The following is an 18,709-nucleotide window of genomic DNA, read 5'->3' on the forward strand; positions in this document are numbered from 1 at the left end:
TATAGTAATTCTATTCAAGAATAACAATAATAATTAAAACTCCAATTTTCTTCAACCCCTAATGAACCTAAAAAAATTTACTACAAATGAAACAGTTACAAGCATAAGAACTTTGCCATTCATTCCAAGCTTTTGTACAGTTTTTTTAGAAAAAAAGCTAACATTTATGTACATACCATCTATTTTAGATCATACTGCATTTTCCTCCAAACAATCAAGTGTTAGGATTAAGAATTCCAAGCAAATTCCAAGCACTAGATGCAAATTAGCAAGATTTTGTCCAGATGATCAAAGACCAAGAAATCCTAAAAGCAATTGCATGCTTAGAGTTTAACTAGTAAGTCCGGAACTTACTTAGCTGCAGTTTTATAATTCTTGCATGCCCAGTTTCTCAACTTATCAGAAACTAAACCAGAGGAGAGATATTGTCACTCTTCCATTTATCACCCTTGATACCGGCTTTATAAACACATGACAATCTTCAGAAAATTCTTAAGTTCCTGATAACCTACAAATTCAGCGATCGTCACCATTAGCTCTATCATATAGTATTACAATTCTTTCTCCATTGCTCTGATTGCATCATAGTCTCAAACTTGTCTAGAAGTAAACCATGATCCTTTTGTATGGTATACAGGAAAAGAGATGGCATCCTTGTTGTCGAGGCAAGGTTCACTAATAGTCATTGCAAGAACACAGTCCTCCCTCGGAGTGATGAAAACAAGCAGTGTCCCCAACAACCACTCCCCAATTCGTAACCCTTGATACCATGCTTTACAAACACATATCTTCATACAGGTCTCAATATTGAAAATAACTATCTCTGCTCCAAATTCTGCATTTTATATACTGATAACAATAGCTAATGCATTTCTAATTCAACAATCAGCAGCGGTAGCTCTGTCATATGGCTCTGCAATTCTTTCTCCATTGCTTCAATTGTATCAGTTTTCAATTTATCACGAAGTAAATCGCGAGACTTGATCCTTTGTATGATATCTCAGGAAAGATACGGCACATTCCTCTTGTGGAGGCAAGTTTTACCAGTAGTCCTATCATACAATTCTACAAGTCTTTCTCCATTGCTCCAATTGCATCAGTTTTCAAATTATCAGGAAGCAAATCATGATACTTTTCCTTTGTATGATATATATAGGAAAAGAGATGGCTGGCGCATTCATCTTGTGGAAGCATGTGTCACCAGTAGTTCTACCATCCAGTTATGCAATTTTTTCTCCATTGCTCCAATTGGATCATTTCTCAATTTGTCGGGATCCTTTGTTTGATATACAGGAAAAGAGATGGCATTCCTCTTGTGGATGCAACTTTCACCAATAGTCATTGCAAGAACACAAGCCTCCCCCAAAATGATGGAAGCGAGTGGCATCCCTAACAACCACTCTTCGATTCGTCACCCTTGACACTGACTTTATAAACACATGACAATCTTCACACACTCTCAAGTTCTTGAACACAACAATCTCTGCACCAATTTCAGTGTTCAGTAACCCGAAAGCAATGGCCAACTTCTCACTATGATATCCAGTTAAAGATTCAATCACCACCTCCCCCCTCTCGCTATTTCTCTTCTCATCCATCAAGCCTTGCAACTCATCAATCATCACATAAATACTCCTTGTCTGAGGGTGTGAGCGATCATCAGCAAAGAACAAATGAACTTTGTCCTTGTGTTCAACATAGCTACACCCAGGATCTTTCCTGAGCCCTCTCTCCTTCATCAATCTCCTCATTCTCTTCACACCATCCAACCTTCCTGCATCAGAGTATATATTCGATAGCAACACATAGTAACCCACATTGCTCGGTTCAAGCACAATCAGACGATCAAAAGCCAATTCCCCAAGTTCAGCGTTCTTATGAATCTTGCAAGCACCCAATAATGCACCCCACACTGCACCATCAGGCTCCACTGGCATTGTCCTGATAAGTTCCCATGCATCCCTGAGCCGCCCAGCTCGTCCTAGAAGATCTACCACACATGCATAATGCTCCAGTCTTGGTACAACTCCATACACCTTCTCCATACCAAAGAAATACTCCAATCCCTTCTCCGTCAACCCAGCATGGCTACACGCAGACAGTACACTAACCATAAGCACTCCATCAGGCCGAATACCATCACACAGCATTCTGTCAAACATATGCACTGCAACTTCCCCATGCCCATGCATCCCATACCCAGCAATTATCGCAGTCCAAGTAACAACACTCCTCTCAAGCATTCCATCAAACACCTCTCGAGCGCGCTCCAAATCCCCACACCGAGAATACATACTTATGAGCGCATTCTTCAAAAACATATTTTTACTGAACATTGAATTCTCGCATATATACCTGTCAATGTCCCGGCCAACGGTCCGCGCCCCCAGATTGGCACATGCTGAGAGCACGCCAACCAGCGTCACAGGATCAGGCTTCACTCCCGCACTCCGCTCCATCTCACGGTACAAGTCGAGAACCCGGCCGCAATGTCCATTCTGGGCGTAACCTGAGATCATAGCGTTCCATGAGATCACCTCCCTTGAATGAGGCATTTCGTCGAAAACCTGCCGAGCGAGATCTACGTCACCAACTTTGGAGTACACGGACAGGAAGCAATTGGAGACAGAGGGTGAGAAAGTTCCGAACTTTAGATTGAGGGCGTGGATTTGGGGGGCAGAGAGCGGAATGGAAGGAAGGAGGGCGAGGATGGTGACTGGGTTGAAGGGGATAGAAGCGCGGCGCATGGAGAGGAAGAGGGGGAGGGGATTGAGGGAGTGGGAGGCGTAGGCGGAGATGATGGAATTGTGGAGGGCGATGAGGGAGGGGATGGGTAGGAGCGTGGAGGAGGAGAGCTCGGCGAAGAGTTGGCCGGAAAGGGGGAGCAAGGAGAGGCGGGAATAGGAGGTGATGAGTGCGGTGAGGACGCGGGCGTCATAGAGGCAACCGGAGGAACGACAACGGGAATGGAGCTGGGCAGCGGCGCAAGGGAGAGCAAGGGCGGCGCAGGAGAGGAGGATTGAGGGAACGGCAGTGGCATCAGGAGGAGGTGATGGAGAGCGGAGGGCGTGGATGTAGAGGAGGAGAGCGCTCCGGTGATCGCCGGCGGAGGTCAACGATCGGAGACGAGAGGTCCACGAAGTGAGGGCGATCTCGGAGCTTTCGATCATGGTTTGGTTTTGGTAGCTGTTTTGTAAATGCATCCCTGAAATATTGTTAATTATTTATGATTGCTTTGCATGATATATGGAAATGTTTAGGGTGTAATGAGTAATAAAATCAAAACAATTAGTTCTTGAATCTGTCATAATAAACTCATTTTCCTTTTAGCTGTTATTTTTAAATATAAAAAAATATTTATTATTTTTTTTCTAAAATTACCTCAACACTCTATTTAATTCTCTTTATAAAATTTCATATGAGAGACAAATGTGAAGATATAAATTAGCCAATTTTTTTGGTATGTGAAATTCGATTATTTATGACAGATAAAGTATCTAAATTGTCTCTAAACTTAAACAAGTGTTATATTAGTCAATGAAATACATTGAGATATTTATTTTGTTATTTTTTTCTCACTTGTAGACATGTGATAGCTTATTTGTTTAATGAATTATTTTAATTTTAAATTAATGAGGGTACAAAAATGAATATATTGTTATAATTATATTCCCTTCATTACTAATTTACTTATTAGTTGTCAACTTTAATTAATTCACACCAATTAAAAAAAAATTGGTTAAAAATAATTAGTTACCTATATTTTATAAAAAAAAATTTATTACTTTTTAAAATTACCCATATTTAAAACTCCACTAAGTGAAGTATATGATTTAATAATTAGTTGATTGTGATTTATTGAAAATTATATAAATACATTAAACTAAAAGATAAATTTAAAAAAAATATATTTAATACTACATAAAATTGTTGTGTGTGAGGAAGCGCAGAACTAGTGTGGCAATTCGTCGAACACTTGGTGTGCAATATCACAATACCTAGCAATCACACAATGAATGGGCAAGCAAGGATAATATACTGTTTATATGGTTTTCTTTTAATTCCTAATTTCATTAGGAATTTATTATTAAAATAAAAAATAATAATAAGATATTTTAAAAAAAATGAAAATGAATAAAAGAGAGAGGGAAAAGAGGGAGTTTGAAGTTTTAAAAAAAATTAATTAAAAAAAAAAGAAGAAGTGATAAGAATTGAAAAAAATTGAGTTTAAATTTTGAAAAAAAAATTCTCATGAGGATTTTCTGGGGGTGTTGAGGATTTTTGGGGGAATAGATGCTAAAAAAAAAAAACCAAAAAAAGAAAAGAAAAGAGAATATATATATATATATATTTATATATTTGAAGATATATATGCATATATAATTATATATATATAAATAATAATAATAAAGGGAGGGAAATTCAAAAATAAATAAATAAATAAATAAAATAATAATAATAAATATATATATATAAAAGGAGATTATGGATAAAGATCGGACATTTTGAATTCAAATTTAAAAAAACTCCCGGGAGTTGGAGATAATTCAAAATAAAAAAAATCTTTGGAGATTCTTGGGGGAGAGGTAAAAAAATCTCCCGGAAGTTGGAGATCCTCACGGGGGTGTTGAGGATCTTCGGGGGACCAAGGAGAAGAAAGGAGGAGTTTTGAAAAAAAGAGGGGAGAAGGGGAGAAAACAGAGGAGAGACGGAACAAGAGAAGACTGAGAGGGGAACAGAGAGAAAAAAAAAGAAAGAAAAAAAGAGAACAGAGAAGAGAGAAGAAAAGAGGAGACTGAGAAGGGGACAAAGAGAAGAAAAAAAAAAAAACAGAGAAGGAGAAAGGAAGGGAGAAGACAAGGAGGTCGGAGAAGGTTCGTCAGGAGGTATTCATTTTTCCTTAAAAAAAAATATACAATAATAATCAACATTATTTTGATGAGAGTGATGCATCATGCTTTCACATGCACCAGGCCCCACCCTTTGATGATACTTTTGTGAAATTGAGTGCATGTCATGCATATTTCATGCCATGATCATGAAATAAAGGAGGAGTTTTGAAAAAAAGAGGGGAGAAGGGGAGAAAACAGAGGAGAGACGGAACAAGAGGAGACTGAGAGGGGAACAGAGAGAAAAAAAAAGAAAGAAAAAAAGAGAACAGAGAAGAGAGAAGAAAAGAGGAGACTGAGAAGGGGACAAAGAGAAGAAAAGAAAAAAAAAACAGAGAAGGAGAAAGGAAGGGAGAAGACAAGGAGGTCGGAGAAGGTTCGTCAGGAGGTATTACATTTTTCCTTAAAAAAAAAAATACAATAATAATCAACATTATTTTGATGAGAGTGATGCATCATGCTTTCACATGCACCAGGCCCCACCCTTTGATGATACTTTTGTGAAATTGAGTGCATGTCATGCATATTTCATGCCATGATCATGATGCTTCTCTCATTCTTTCAAAACTAATGCATGCATGTACGTTGATGTTCTTAATAATTTAAATGCATGTACATGCTGCTCTCTCTCATTCATGCTCTCTCTCTCTCTAAAAAAGAATATACATAATTTGTCCATGCAGGTAAAGAGAAACGAAGCATGTGCATGTACGTGTATTAGCATGTATTTCCAATGTTTTCAGAACCGGACCGAAAAGTGAATCGACCAAATAATTGGGTCATGGGTAAATTGGTTGGACCGGATGACATAATATATATATATATATATATAAATATTAATACTAGTAACAATTATCCAAACCCACATATATTCCAAAGCTAATTCAAACATGATACGCTAACATGCTACTTAACATGAACATGATATGCAAAATTATCATCCCACCAATTCACATGTGATATTATAAATGTATTAAGATATATATAACATGATATATATATATATAATACATGTTATCACCATCACATCAATTCATATTAGAATTGCTGAGTGCTTGACAGCTTGTTCCTTTATGATATCTTTGACATATGGCCACCGGTGTGCGGCGGCATATATAGCACCTTTTGGTTAGGCTGCACAATCTGGGCTTACAAGCCATGCAATCTCTCCGGCGACTCCGACAGCCACTCCTGGCCTCTCACCTCCATCTCTCGTATAACTCTAGTCATTCTCTCCGTCTACAAACCTGATCTCTCGCCTTCTCTGGTCTCCTTCTATTCCATCTCCGGTCTCCATTTCCAACCTCTCCAAACGCATCTCCTACTCCCAATCCCACGCCCACTGTCCTGCTTATCTCATCTACATCAACACCACCAACTGTGGGATTATCATCGCCATTCGTGACCTCCACCTTCTCTTTAACTTCGACTACTTCCATCTTCTTAACGAGGCTTGGCGTATATGGAATCGGGGTCAACTTGGTTCTGGTAAAACCGGCCGGTTCGGTGGGTTTTAACGGGTTTGACCGGGTCAACATCAGGTCAATGATCTATATAGAACCGGACCGGACTGCTGGCCGGTTCCCGGTTTCACCGGTCCGACCGCCCGGTCCGGTCCGGGTTTCCAAACATTGTGTATTTCTTCTCTCTCTCTCTCTCTCTCTCTCTCTCGTTCATACTTTCTTTTCTCTCTCTAAAAATATATATATATAATTATTTTCATGCATTTAAAGAGAAGCACATGCACGCTCTTTCTCTCTCTCTCTCTCTCTCTCTCTCTCTCTCTCTCTCTCTCTCTTTATTTCCCTCGCCGGAGACATGGGCGGATCTCACAGCCGCGAGAGCCTCGGTCTCTCTGATTCTAAATCCGAGTCCGAATTCGAAGAAGTAGTAGAAGAAGCATTGCAATCGGGTTCGAGTGTCTCACGCATCCGGTCCGAAAACCCTAAACCCGCCTCCTCCGTCGATGACATGGATGTTGAGGAGAGCTTGAGAAGACCCCCAATGTTGTGGCGGCTGAGCAAGATCTGCTTTGAAGAGCTTGAGGAAGAAGTCACCGGTGGTGGGATTCGAGCCTTGATTTTTGGAGCGCTTGATAATAGCTGCTTGGTTGGTGATTCAAAGATTAATCAATTGTGGACAGCCGATTCAAGCATGGGAGATTTTCGATGACCGATTCTCTTGAAGCTTCGTCGGCGGTTGGGGATGTCAGATGATGAGGATGAGGTGTTATGATCGGTTAGCAACCCCTCCGATAGTTCTGGTTCTGTCCATAGAGCTGGTTGGAGTTTGCAGATGCCTGGATTGTGATTAAGTCGAGGGAGGTCTCTTTCCATGCTATAGGTAATGCATGTATTTTTAGCATGCAGGGGAGAGAAAGAGAAGGATAGCCATTACATTGTGTTGAGTGTGTAAGAATGATGGATTTGTTTTCTTGAACTTCATATAGCTTGGCCCGTGCGGATATCTTATTTGTGTTTTCGATGGTGTGGATAGTGTGGGTGAGAATGGGAGTATCATGATCCAACAGTTTGCCCACTTAGTTTGGTACAAAGGAAGATGCATCATCAATTTAATAGCAAATAATGTTCAGCTTTCTTGATTATTCAGAGTTACTGGCAATGAACTTGGCAGCTCTAGAAATGATACTTTCCCTCTGTTATTTGATCTTTTGTGTACCTGTGACATGTTGATGCTGCCGCTGGAATTTTTGTGGGACTATAGGTATGCCTGAAGAAAAAGAGAATGAGAAAAAATGAAAGATGGGTAGAAGAGAGAGTAAAAAAATGAAGAAAGGGAAAAATAAAAAAATGAAGGATGATAATGAGTTAGAAAGAGGGAAGAAAAATGAAGGATGAAAAAAATAAAAAAATGAAAAAAATGAGGGATGAGTGATGAAAAAAGAGATTAAAAAAATGATGAAATGTGAGTGAAAAAAAAAGGAAAGGGAAAAACGAAAAAAATGAAGGGTGAATTCAAAAAAAGAGAGAAGGAAAAAATATGGAAAAATGGAAGGGTAAATTCAAAAAAAAAGAGAGAAGGAAAAAATATGGAAAAATGGAAGGGTGAATTTGAAAAAAGGAGAGAAGAAAAAAATATGGAGAAAATGGAAGGGTGAGTAAAACAAGAGAAGAAAGGAAAATATGGGAAAATGAAAGGATGGGTTAAAAAAAAAGAGAGTAAAAATGAGGAAAAAAGTAAAGGATGAATTTGAGTGGGGGTATTTTGGTAATTTTATTTTTGCAAGGGCTCCTATAGAAAAAAATCCTATGAAATTTCTCTCATTCCACTATGAAGCTTTGGTTTTCTTGGGGTAACGAGAATTTCTATGAAATTTCTCTCATTCCACCTTAAAGCCTTGGCTTTTCTTGGGGTAACGAGGAATTTTTCATGAAATTTCTCTCATTCCACCTTGAAGTCTTGGCTTTCTTAGGGTAACGAGAATTTCTATGAAATTTCTCTCATTCCACCTGAAGCCTCGACTTTTCTTGGGGTAATCGAGGAATTTTTTCATGAAATTTCTCTCATTCCACTCAAGTCTTGCTTTCTTGGGAGTAATGAGAATTTCTATGAAATTTATCTCATTCCACCTGCAGCCTTTGGCTTTTTCTTGGGAGTAATCGAGGAATTTTTTTCATAAAATTTCTCTCATTCCACCTTGAAGTCTTGGCTTTCTTGGGGTAATGAGAATTTCTATGAAATTTATCTCATTCCACCTTGAAGCCTTGGCTTTTCTTGGGGTAACGAGAAATTTTTTTCATGATTTCTCCTCATTCCACCTCAAGCCTCGACTTTCTGGAGCAACGAGAGAAATTTTTTTCATAATTTCTCTAATTCCACCTCAAGTCTTGACACTCTTGGGGTAAAGAGAATTTTTTTCATATCAAACCCTCTCTTCAAACTCACTTTGAGGTCTTTTGACACTCATCAAGTAAAAGTGAAATGATGAAAAATTCTTTAAAAAAAATGAAAAAATGAAATAATTTACAAAAATATCTCTTATCAACACTCATTAAAAAAATAGAAGAGTTGACTCTCGTTGGAGTAAAAAAAAAAAAAATCTTTTCTTGAAATGAAAGGAAGGGTAAAAAAAAATGAAAGTTTCATAAGGAAAAAGATGCTGAATAAAAAAATGAATGAGTGAAAATTTTCGCAAAGAGAAGAAAAAGAGAAAAAATGTCTCTCGTCAACATTCATTGAAAAGGTTAAGTTGACAAAAAATTTCTTGAAACCCCTTATGAGGTCTCTTTCAAAAAAATGAGTTTGAGATCCATTTTAAAAGCAAGTCAAAATTATCAAGTTAATGACCTAACCATGTTGAAGGTCATGACTTTAAAAAAAAAAAAAAAAAAATTCAATGGTCAAGGCTCAAAATCATCGAAGAGTCAAGATCTAAATATCATATAAACGACAAATGCAACTCTGAAGTTTCAAGACATCAAGAAGTCAAAAGCTTGAGGAGTTTCACAAGTCAAGGAGCTGGAGATTTTACAAGCACAAAAAAGCCAAAGTCTTCAGAGATAAAAGAAGCAAAGGTGACCAAGTAGGCAGCTCGTAAATATAGAGTGGCCGCAGCTTGGACTAAGCTATGTGTCAAGACACAAACCCACATAAAAAAAGGAAATCGAGGAGAGCTACATCCACAAAGCTAAAAGGATCTTCTGACATACTTTCAGCATAGGAGCTAAGAGCGCCAGCTAAAAATAAATTTTGAAGAGCATGATAGAAATAGCTCTTTCTAAAAAAAAATCTCTTGTTAAGCTCTCTTAGAGAATAACTCTCTTACTTTTGTATTATTGTCTATGATCATGTATTCGCATGCATCTTTGAAATTAAATATAAAAAAATTATTATGTTTACTCAGTTACTTCTCATTCACACTTGTTTCTTAATCGGAGGTTCCCATGACATTGTCTAGGGTAATTAATATTAGGGGTTTGCCCCTAATAGGAGTCATGAACCTGTAATCATTTGAAATATAAAAAAAAAATTAAATTTTGATTTGTGATCCATGCTTTTCAACCGGTCATAATCCTAATTAAAGGCCGGGTGGAAAGAAAGGAGCCCACACATACAACCAATCTCACAAGAATAAAGTAAGAGACACCAATTTAACGTGGTTCGGCTAAAAACAAGCCTACATCTACGGGAGAACAATGCTTCACTATATCATGGGGGAATAACAAGAGTACAAGAGTACAAGAAATAGGCATAAAGCCACAAGAGGATTACCAAGCTCTAAAAACTAGTCTTACCTCAAAAACAAGGATCTTACCTTGCTTTAATGAGATCAAGCAAGAACAAGAGCTCTCCTCTACACCTTCACTCTTTCCACTCTCCAAATACAAGAGAACTCACCCTCTCTATCTTTCTCTCTTTTCTCTCATTACACAACACCTAACAAACATAACCCTATATAAACAATAGAGCAATCTAGACCGTTGGATTAAAAGAGATCAAGATTTTGGCTTCATCACAAGGATATCAAGCCAATATTTAACAAAAATTTCTAATATGACAAATAAAAAGAAACAAAGAAGAGCTTTACTGATCATAACCGTATAGAAAAGCTAGTGCCAACTGAACAGAGCTTGCAGCTGATTCTAATTTGCTTTGCCAAACTAGCAAATTCTTATTACCCAACAAATCATGGAGAACAATTCACTTTGCTCTACACTCAAAGCTTGAAAGGTTACAAAAAACCTCTCCAACAAAGAAGAAGCTATAGAATTATTGTCTATTGAAATGCAAGCCAGACATGTTCTTCCAACACTCCAATGTAAAAGTAAAAGAGCAAACAAAAAACAAATGAGTATCAATCCTCTCAACACAGCACTGACAAACATCACAGCATGGATCAATAGGAATTCGTTTAAATAATAACATGGCTTTTGTGGGTAAACATGTTGCACTTATTCTTTACATAAAAACCTTCAGTTTGGGAGGAATTTTCAAACGCCATAACCTCTTCTAGAACATATTAGAGCTGGAATTGTTAATTGAGGCTGCATTCTGAGTTAAGAGGTAATTGGCATTCTTTAACTGTGTAGTCATGAGGAAACTTTGTAATCTAATTTATATCATGAGCCTGCACCAAAAATTCACTCCATGTCCATTGAACTTGAGCTTAGTTTGGATTGGATTTTGGAAAACCCAGAAATGTTTTTTTATAAGTTAAGCACTTATGGGTTCCAAAAATATTGTTTGTATTGGTTTTTCTGAAAAAAACAGAAGTTATAAAAAAAGCTGAAAAACAACTTTTTTTCAAAACTAGTCATGCCCAGCTTATGAAAAAAAAGCTGTTTTTAGCTTATTTTTACAGCTTCTGCTTCTACCTAAAAGCTAATCCAAACAGAAAATACAAAATGTGCTTAATTTACTCTGGAGAAGCACTTCTACTAAACTAAAAAAAAACAGTTTTTTTATAAGCCAATCCAAATAAAGCCTGGAACTTTTCCTTTAAGCTTCATCCTAGGTCCCTAACATATGAGTTAGAAGTTATCACTTGTTTACTATATGTCATGTTTTAATCGTTGAATTAACTCTGGTTTTGAAGTCATGTTTTAAAACCTGAATTAGCTATTGTTGTCAATCATTTGAATTTCTTGAATAAAGACATAAAAATAAAAAATATGTTTATTTTGGAAGAAAAATATATTGTTATTTATTATTATTTATTTATTTTATTTTATTATAAACCAGGAAATGTAACCCTCCAGTTTTAAATTAAGATAAAGTAAAGCAAAATACAAACTTCGGCTTTTTTTTTTTTGGAAAGATAGAGATAGCACTTCAATTAAATATATTATTTAAAATTAATTTTTTAATTTACATAATTTTTTTAGATAAAATTTGGGTTAAATAATCAAAGAGAAAAGATAATTAGTTAATTATAAAACAAATAAGGGATTTAAATTAAAAAAACACATTTATACTTTTTTTTTAAAGTTATTTAAAATTTTAATAAATTTTAAAACACTAATAATTTTTTAAAAAAAAATTTGGTTAAAAAAACCCAAGAATAAACCAACTTATTGATTATAAAACAATTATGGATTAAAATACAAAAAATCACAATTTTTAATTTAAAAATACCACGTAGCCAGGTTAGCGCTGAATCAGAACCGAGTCAGCATATCACATAACCCACGTGGGTGATGTGATGGTTCTAGGGCCATTTTTGAAAATTAAAATATCTATAAGGCCATTTAGTTAAATAAAAAAAAAAAACTAACCCATTAAAAAGCCCAATGAGAATTATATATATATACATATTGAATATTCACAAATCTGAAAGTGACTTGGACGGCTGTGATCGAGTTTCAAAATACATCCCATTGCGCAGGGACCCGCTTAGATAATTCCACGGTAAATTTCGTGCGATTTTATGCCTCCCACGTGTCACTCTCTACCCCACATTCTCTCTCCAATATATATATATATATATATTATATAGACATGATGTACACGCGAGTGTTGGAGCTGAAGCTCGGCCATGGCGATCACTGCATTCCGGGGCGCCGTTCAATCCCACGTTCCTTTCCTCCTTGGCCGACCCAAGGTTCATATCTGGATTTCTTTCTCTTTTCACCAATTCTTGAAATTCCTTTTAGTTTGATGCTTCTGGCTCTCTTTTTGTGTTTTTTTTTTTTTGTTTTTCAGGATGAAGGGTTTTATGATTTAGGGTTTTTCTTTTGATGAATTGATTTAGGTATTAATCTTTTCTTGTAGATTCTGGTGAAGAGCAGTTCAATGAGGTTGAGAAGTTGTAATCGAAGGTTGAATCGGGTTTCGGTGTTTGCTCGGTATTCACAAGCTCAGAACATTTCTACTCGCATTCAAGGTGTGAAATTTTTGTTTTTTATACTTTTTTTATATATATAATAATGGAATATAGGGTGTGATGAATCGATTGTTGACTAAAAATTTCTATTTTGTATTCTTTTCAATATTAATGTTGTGGGTATTGCTGTGTTTATTGGATGTTTTCTTGCGTAATTTTTGTTCTTGGATTCACACCAATTTGTGTGATTTATATACTCTTTTCATTGACACAAAGTTTGTGTTCTGCAGTGGCAAGTAGATTCATATTTTTGATTAAAACTTGTAAATGTATCATGTGCCTTGAAATTACTACTTGTCTTCCATCACAGTTAGCTGGCCTGGTTGGTGGCCCTAATGTTATGGGGGCAAGACCTTAATTTGTTTTCTATATACATTAATTGGATCCCTTGCCATCAATTGAAATCCAGCATTCAAGAAAATTTTCATTTTAAGATGAAGTTTTGAAGAAGTTATGGCTTATTCCTTTATATTGTTTTAAATAGTTTTAAATCTTAAACATTTTAATTCAGACAGCATAGACAATTTGCCGAAGCTGGTGGAGGACATTGTTCAAACTTCAATCAGTACAGGACCTAGGGGTGCCTTTAGGCTAGCACAAGGCATACAAGCTGTTCTTGCGGTTGGTAGTGAGTGGCTCACTGATGTCTCCAAGGTATGTAAGCCTTGTTTTATGCTTCAAGACATGTTCTCTTTGGTATTACTTGTGTTAACATTAGAATCCTATACAGCACAAGTCATGGACTCATGGTTTACATAGCTTTTGAGCCATCTCACTAGTTTCAAGATATGTGTTCACAATACTGGTCTGTAAAGATTAATGTGCCCGAAAAATATGTAATCATACCTGAAATACATTTTGATAGTCATTGGTCTTTTGGTCTTATGGTCTAACCAATTCTAGATATGCTTGTCCAAAAGAAATACTGTACATACAGTCACCTTGTTTTAAGGAGACTTGTATTTAAATTTTATGTGCTGCAAGTATATACAAGAAAAAAAATGAGCAGATCAGCCTCTAACTTCACAGATATACTAATTGCCATTAAATTCAGCTGAAATTCATAGAATATCTTCTAAACAGTTTTTTTTTCTTTATGATAGAAGCCTATGGAATATTTTAAGTGTTGTGTCTTATCGGTTTCAATTTATAATTTAGTTGTTAGTCATGAATAATGAGGGCCTTAAGCCGTCCTAAGAAATTTGGAAACTAAAAGTCATTGTTGCACAACTTGTGCATATCCTAACTTCAACAAATTTAGTAGCTCTGCATGTGGTCTTTTTGTTTTTTAGTTCTCTAGAAATCTTTTACTTACATTTGGATATCATGACTAGTTTGTGACAAAATTATTGATAGATGTTAGAAATTTCAGCACGGTAAGCTTCATTTAAGCTTAAGTACATTTTTTACCCTTGTTCTTTGTTTTAATGTTCATTTTTGTCTATATACTTTTAAAATGTTCAAGATAGTTCTTGTACTTTGTTTTTTTTTTTCTTTTTTCGGTCAATTTTGCCTCTTGTACTTTTAAAATCTTCAATATGGCGGTCACTTGACTTATGACCCCAAATATATGATTATTTTTCCACTTTTCCAAATCATATATATATATATATATGTATTTCATTTTTTGAAACAATTTATAAGATGCAATATGACAAAAATTGATTAGATCGGTAGATTGAATCACCATTCACTTTTGTCCTAAATTTCACATTGATTGAGAAATAAAAATAAAATAATAGTATATTTTGGATCGTATGTCAAATGATAGTCATATTTATTATTTTTAAAAATAAATGGCAAAATATAAGTATTATTTGGAACATTTTCGAAGTTTAAGGACCAAAATGAATAATATAGCGATGTTCAAAGACCAAAACTACACATACACCTTTCATATAGCATCTTCCTGAATGAAGACTGTAGCATTAGAAGGCTTTAAACTATTTTGTTGATGAACAGAACAAAGACTGTTTTATTTTTTTAAAACTATGGAATCCTAAAGGGTTGTGGTTTCTCTTCTCAGTTTCTTTTCTTTCACAGTTTTTGTAAACACATAATTTTTGCATTAGCACTGATTTTTTTATTACTATTTTCCAGTCTGAAAATGCATCTTCAGGATTGCCAAGAGAAATGCGGCTCGGAATACTTTCGCCCCTTTATCTACGAAAATTATTTGAACGACTCGGAGCAACTTATATCAAACTAGGTCAGGTATGAATGGCCAGTCTCAATGTTGTAAATACTCTTAATTTTTGCCATGGAATTTGCTATGCTTGAATGATAATGTAAACATGGTAGTGTAACAGATGAAGCTCATGAAAAGTACCAAAAAAAAAGAAAAAAAACAATCCTGTCAGCATTATCATGACATTTCATAAACCTATCATATCTGAGCCTTTGTGTTACAGAACTTTGGCCACTACCTAGGTAGAATGCTAGTTGCTGGTTTGCTATATTTTTTTTTAATTTCATCCTTCAACCTAAAGGATGACAATTATTGTGCGCCCAAAAATTCTTATTGTTCCTGATATGGGTTTGACCAACCAACAATCAATAGAAAACCTAGAATTAGCAATGTAGCATATAATTTATTCTGATCAACTATGTGGCCATGAAGGTTGCTGGGATAATCTACAAAAGGATGTGAAATTTTATGCTTGATTTATCTTAGACTCCATCCAATCTTACACTTGTCTAGTTATTTGAGCTTGAATGTCAGCGGTATTCACTTGAGATTTTTAATCAAGGCCCTGCTAATTCTGTGACTTGTGATGAATTTTCCAGACACGAAACTGAATATTTTTACCATCTTTGTTCATCAGCTCCTGAATTTCTGAAAGAAAACTATTGTCCTAAGCATGCAAAAAGCTGTGCTTCACAAAATCTTTGTGACTAATGATAACTTTTCCCAACATGAAAGTGAATCTCTTCACCGTCTTTGTTCATCAGCTCATAAATCCCTCCTTTCTCAGCTGTGGTTCACAAAATTAATTAATAACTGCATCGCCAATTTGAAACCTGTTGAATTTGGCCTTTCCGGAGTAACACTGTACAAGACCTCTTCCTGGATAGCACATGCTTGACTTTATAAATCATGAGGCATGTATCTTAGATGACTCACACACTATTAATGGTTGCAATGATGCAGTTCATAGCATCAGCACCAACATTATTTCCTCCAGAGTATGTTGAGGAATTCCAGAGCTGTTTTGATCGAGCTCCACCGGTACCATATAAAGAAATTGAGACTATTTTGCGTGAGGAACTAGGGAGGCCATTGGATAGTGTGTATGAGTACATAGATCCAGTGCCGATTGCATCAGCTTCGATAGCTCAGGTTTTTCCAACACTTGCATTGTATTAGTCTTGACGTCTGACTATTTCATCTGAAATGGAATCTAGAAATCATTGGTATTTTAATGTAGGTCCATGGTGCAAGGCTGAAAAACTCTCAGCAAGAAGTGGTGATAAAAGTCCTAAAGCCTGGCATAGAGGATATATTGGTTGCTGATCTGAACTTTGTTTATATTGTTGCCCGCCTTTTGGAGTTCTTAAACCCCGAGCTTCGCAGGTCATCATTGGTATGTGTGCACTCACCTTCCTATTATATGCCATATTTCAAGAATTGAGTGTTTTATCATCTGACATGGGGCTAACTGTTCTATTCATCAATATTCATGAAAAATTCAATTTAACGCTGTTTTTATAAGTTTACTAAACTTCTGCACTAGGTAGGTATTGTCAAAGACATAAAAGAATCAATGCTTGAAGAGGTTGATTTCCAGAAAGAGGCTGCAAATATTGAATCTTTCAGGAGATATTTAGAAGACATGGGACTTTCAAGGCAGGCAAAGGCTCCGCAGGTTTACAGGCACTGCAGCACTCGGCGGATATTAACAATGGAAAGACTCTATGGTGTACCTCTTACTGATCTTGATTCCATAAGAGCACTGGTGCCTGATCCTGAAACTGCTCTTGTTACTGCACTTAATGTCTGGTGTGTATCTAATATATCTGCAATTTAATTTAATGCCTATTAATAGTATTGCATTGTCATCTAGATACAGGTGTTATTTCTTATAATTCATTGCAAAAGTTGTAAGCTAATTTTTCTAGTTGTATGTTTTACTCCAACTTGCAACGTGACACCAGTGTGTGGTAATGTATTTGCAGGTTTGGAAGTTTAATTGGGTGTGAATCATTTCATGCAGATGTGCATGCAGGAAACTTATGGTTGCTTCGTGATGGACGGATTGGGTTCCTTGATTTTGGTTGGTTCTTGACAACTATAATAATGCACTCGGCATCTTGTTCATATAAGCGTGCTCTTTTCCTTTGGTAGACCCAGTCGTAACAATTTAACGTACAGGAATTGTTGGACGAATATCACCAAAGACATGGGCTGCGATGGAGATCTTTTTGGCATCCTTTGCCAATGAAGATTATGAATCTATGGCTTCTGCATTGGTTGAAATGGGTGCTACAGAAAAAAATGTGGATACTAAAGCCTTTGCACAAGACTTGGAAAAGATATTCTCATCGATACAGGTATATGCTGTTTCTTCTCAATAAATCTTCTTGCAGTCTGTAGACACCAAGATGTAGGTTGTAGAATAGAAAGCAGCATGACTTCTCATAACTGATTGAAGATATTTGAAAAAAAAATTTAATTTGTATTAGGTTTTAACTGAGTGAAATTTTGATTTGTGGGTTAAGGTAGCACAGTTATTTTCTGTGAAAAAATATCAGATAAACCCATCCCTAGCTATTGATTATGGAGGACCCAGTTGATTACTTAAACCAGGTTCTCTAGCATGAAATGCATGAATTGACAAATTTGGTGAAACCCTCTTTCAATTATATTCATTGTCTGCACTGAATTAAGTATTCGCAAATTCTATAGAAGACATATGTGATATGTTTTTTACCCACACACAGTGAAGAAGCTTGCCTGAAAGGTCTAATGCAACTGGGATACAGATAATTTGCCAAAGCGAAATTAAAAAACTCGATGCATTTTCTATATATGAATTCGAAATGCCATGGCCATATTCATTTAATTGAATTTTTGCCGTGTTATTATATCTGGCAGACAGTTCTCCTGATTGTGCTCCTGAATGATATCTGGGAATTTCACTGTCTATTTACCCCATATAACCAGATGGACACACAACGTCAATTATTCTAGGATCTTACTGACATGTACCAAATTTTTGTTGGTATTGCCATGTATTTAAAATCCATTTACCAGAATTTTTCGTGCCCATTTAATTACCATGTTTTTCCTCTTACAGGATTTGGATACAGAAATTGTAGTCGCCACAGCGAGAAGTCCAAATGCAAATGCGGCTGCTATATCCGCCAATGTCATCGTTGATGAGCGACAGATGAATGCCCTGTTCCTTGATGTGGTGAGTCACGGCAACTAAACTCTTTCAATTCAACAACTTTAGCTCAATGTTTTCTATTTATAGAAAAAAAATAATGTGCTTTGTCATTCCAGGTTCGAGTTAGTGAATCATACGGGCTGAGATTTCCCCGGGAATTTGCTCTTCTCATGAAGCAACTTCTGTATTTTGATCGTTATACTCGATTATTAGCTCCCAACCTAAACATGTTACAGGACCAGAGGATCAGCATTTCATCTAGTAGAAGGATTAGGAGGATGCAACAGTGACTCAGTTCCTCAAATGCAAAATTATAGCTCTTATAGATCCATCAATGGTTATTTTATAGAAGTCATTGCTATCATTTGGGAAGATATGATATTGTGTAATAAAAGTATATATAGTGCAGTGAAATTTTAACATCATCAATGTCTAGGGGTTTGTATGAATGCAGTTATTCTTGGAGTATAAAAATATAAAGTACAGAACCGTGAGAAATAAGAACCGTATATGGGTGTTATAGTAGGTATAAAATTGAATAATTTGATTCATACCCTAAAAAGTAAAGGAGAAGAAAAAGTTAAAGA

General features: G+C 36.0%; 2 protein-coding genes across 2 annotated transcripts; one reads left to right on the top strand and one right to left on the bottom strand.

The window, feature by feature from the left end:
• Positions 1–21: 21 nt before the first annotated feature.
• LOC120269146 (putative pentatricopeptide repeat-containing protein At3g11460, mitochondrial) lies at positions 22–3,191 on the bottom strand. The gene has a single exon (XM_039276463.1). The coding sequence runs from the start codon at positions 3,168–3,170 to the stop codon at positions 1,329–1,331; it is 1,842 nt and encodes a 613-aa protein (XP_039132397.1). The 5' UTR covers positions 3,171–3,191; the 3' UTR covers positions 22–1,328.
• Positions 3,192–12,355: 9,164 nt separating this feature from the next.
• LOC120269361 (uncharacterized aarF domain-containing protein kinase At5g05200, chloroplastic) lies at positions 12,356–18,620 on the top strand. Its single transcript, XM_039276699.1, has 11 exons — positions 12,356–12,450; positions 12,621–12,732; positions 13,244–13,386; positions 14,833–14,946; positions 15,884–16,072; positions 16,161–16,316; positions 16,467–16,732; positions 16,909–17,006; positions 17,105–17,283; positions 18,030–18,146; positions 18,239–18,620. Exons 1-11 carry the CDS (start codon positions 12,385–12,387, stop codon positions 18,410–18,412), a joined length of 1,614 nt encoding a protein of 537 aa, XP_039132633.1. The 5' UTR covers positions 12,356–12,384; the 3' UTR covers positions 18,413–18,620.
• The last annotated feature ends 89 nt before the right edge of the window (positions 18,621–18,709 follow it).

Source organism: Dioscorea cayenensis, chromosome 9, assembly GCF_009730915.1.
Source record: "Dioscorea cayenensis subsp. rotundata cultivar TDr96_F1 chromosome 9, TDr96_F1_v2_PseudoChromosome.rev07_lg8_w22 25.fasta, whole genome shotgun sequence".
Classification (NCBI taxonomy): domain Eukaryota; kingdom Viridiplantae; phylum Streptophyta; class Magnoliopsida; order Dioscoreales; family Dioscoreaceae; genus Dioscorea; species Dioscorea cayenensis.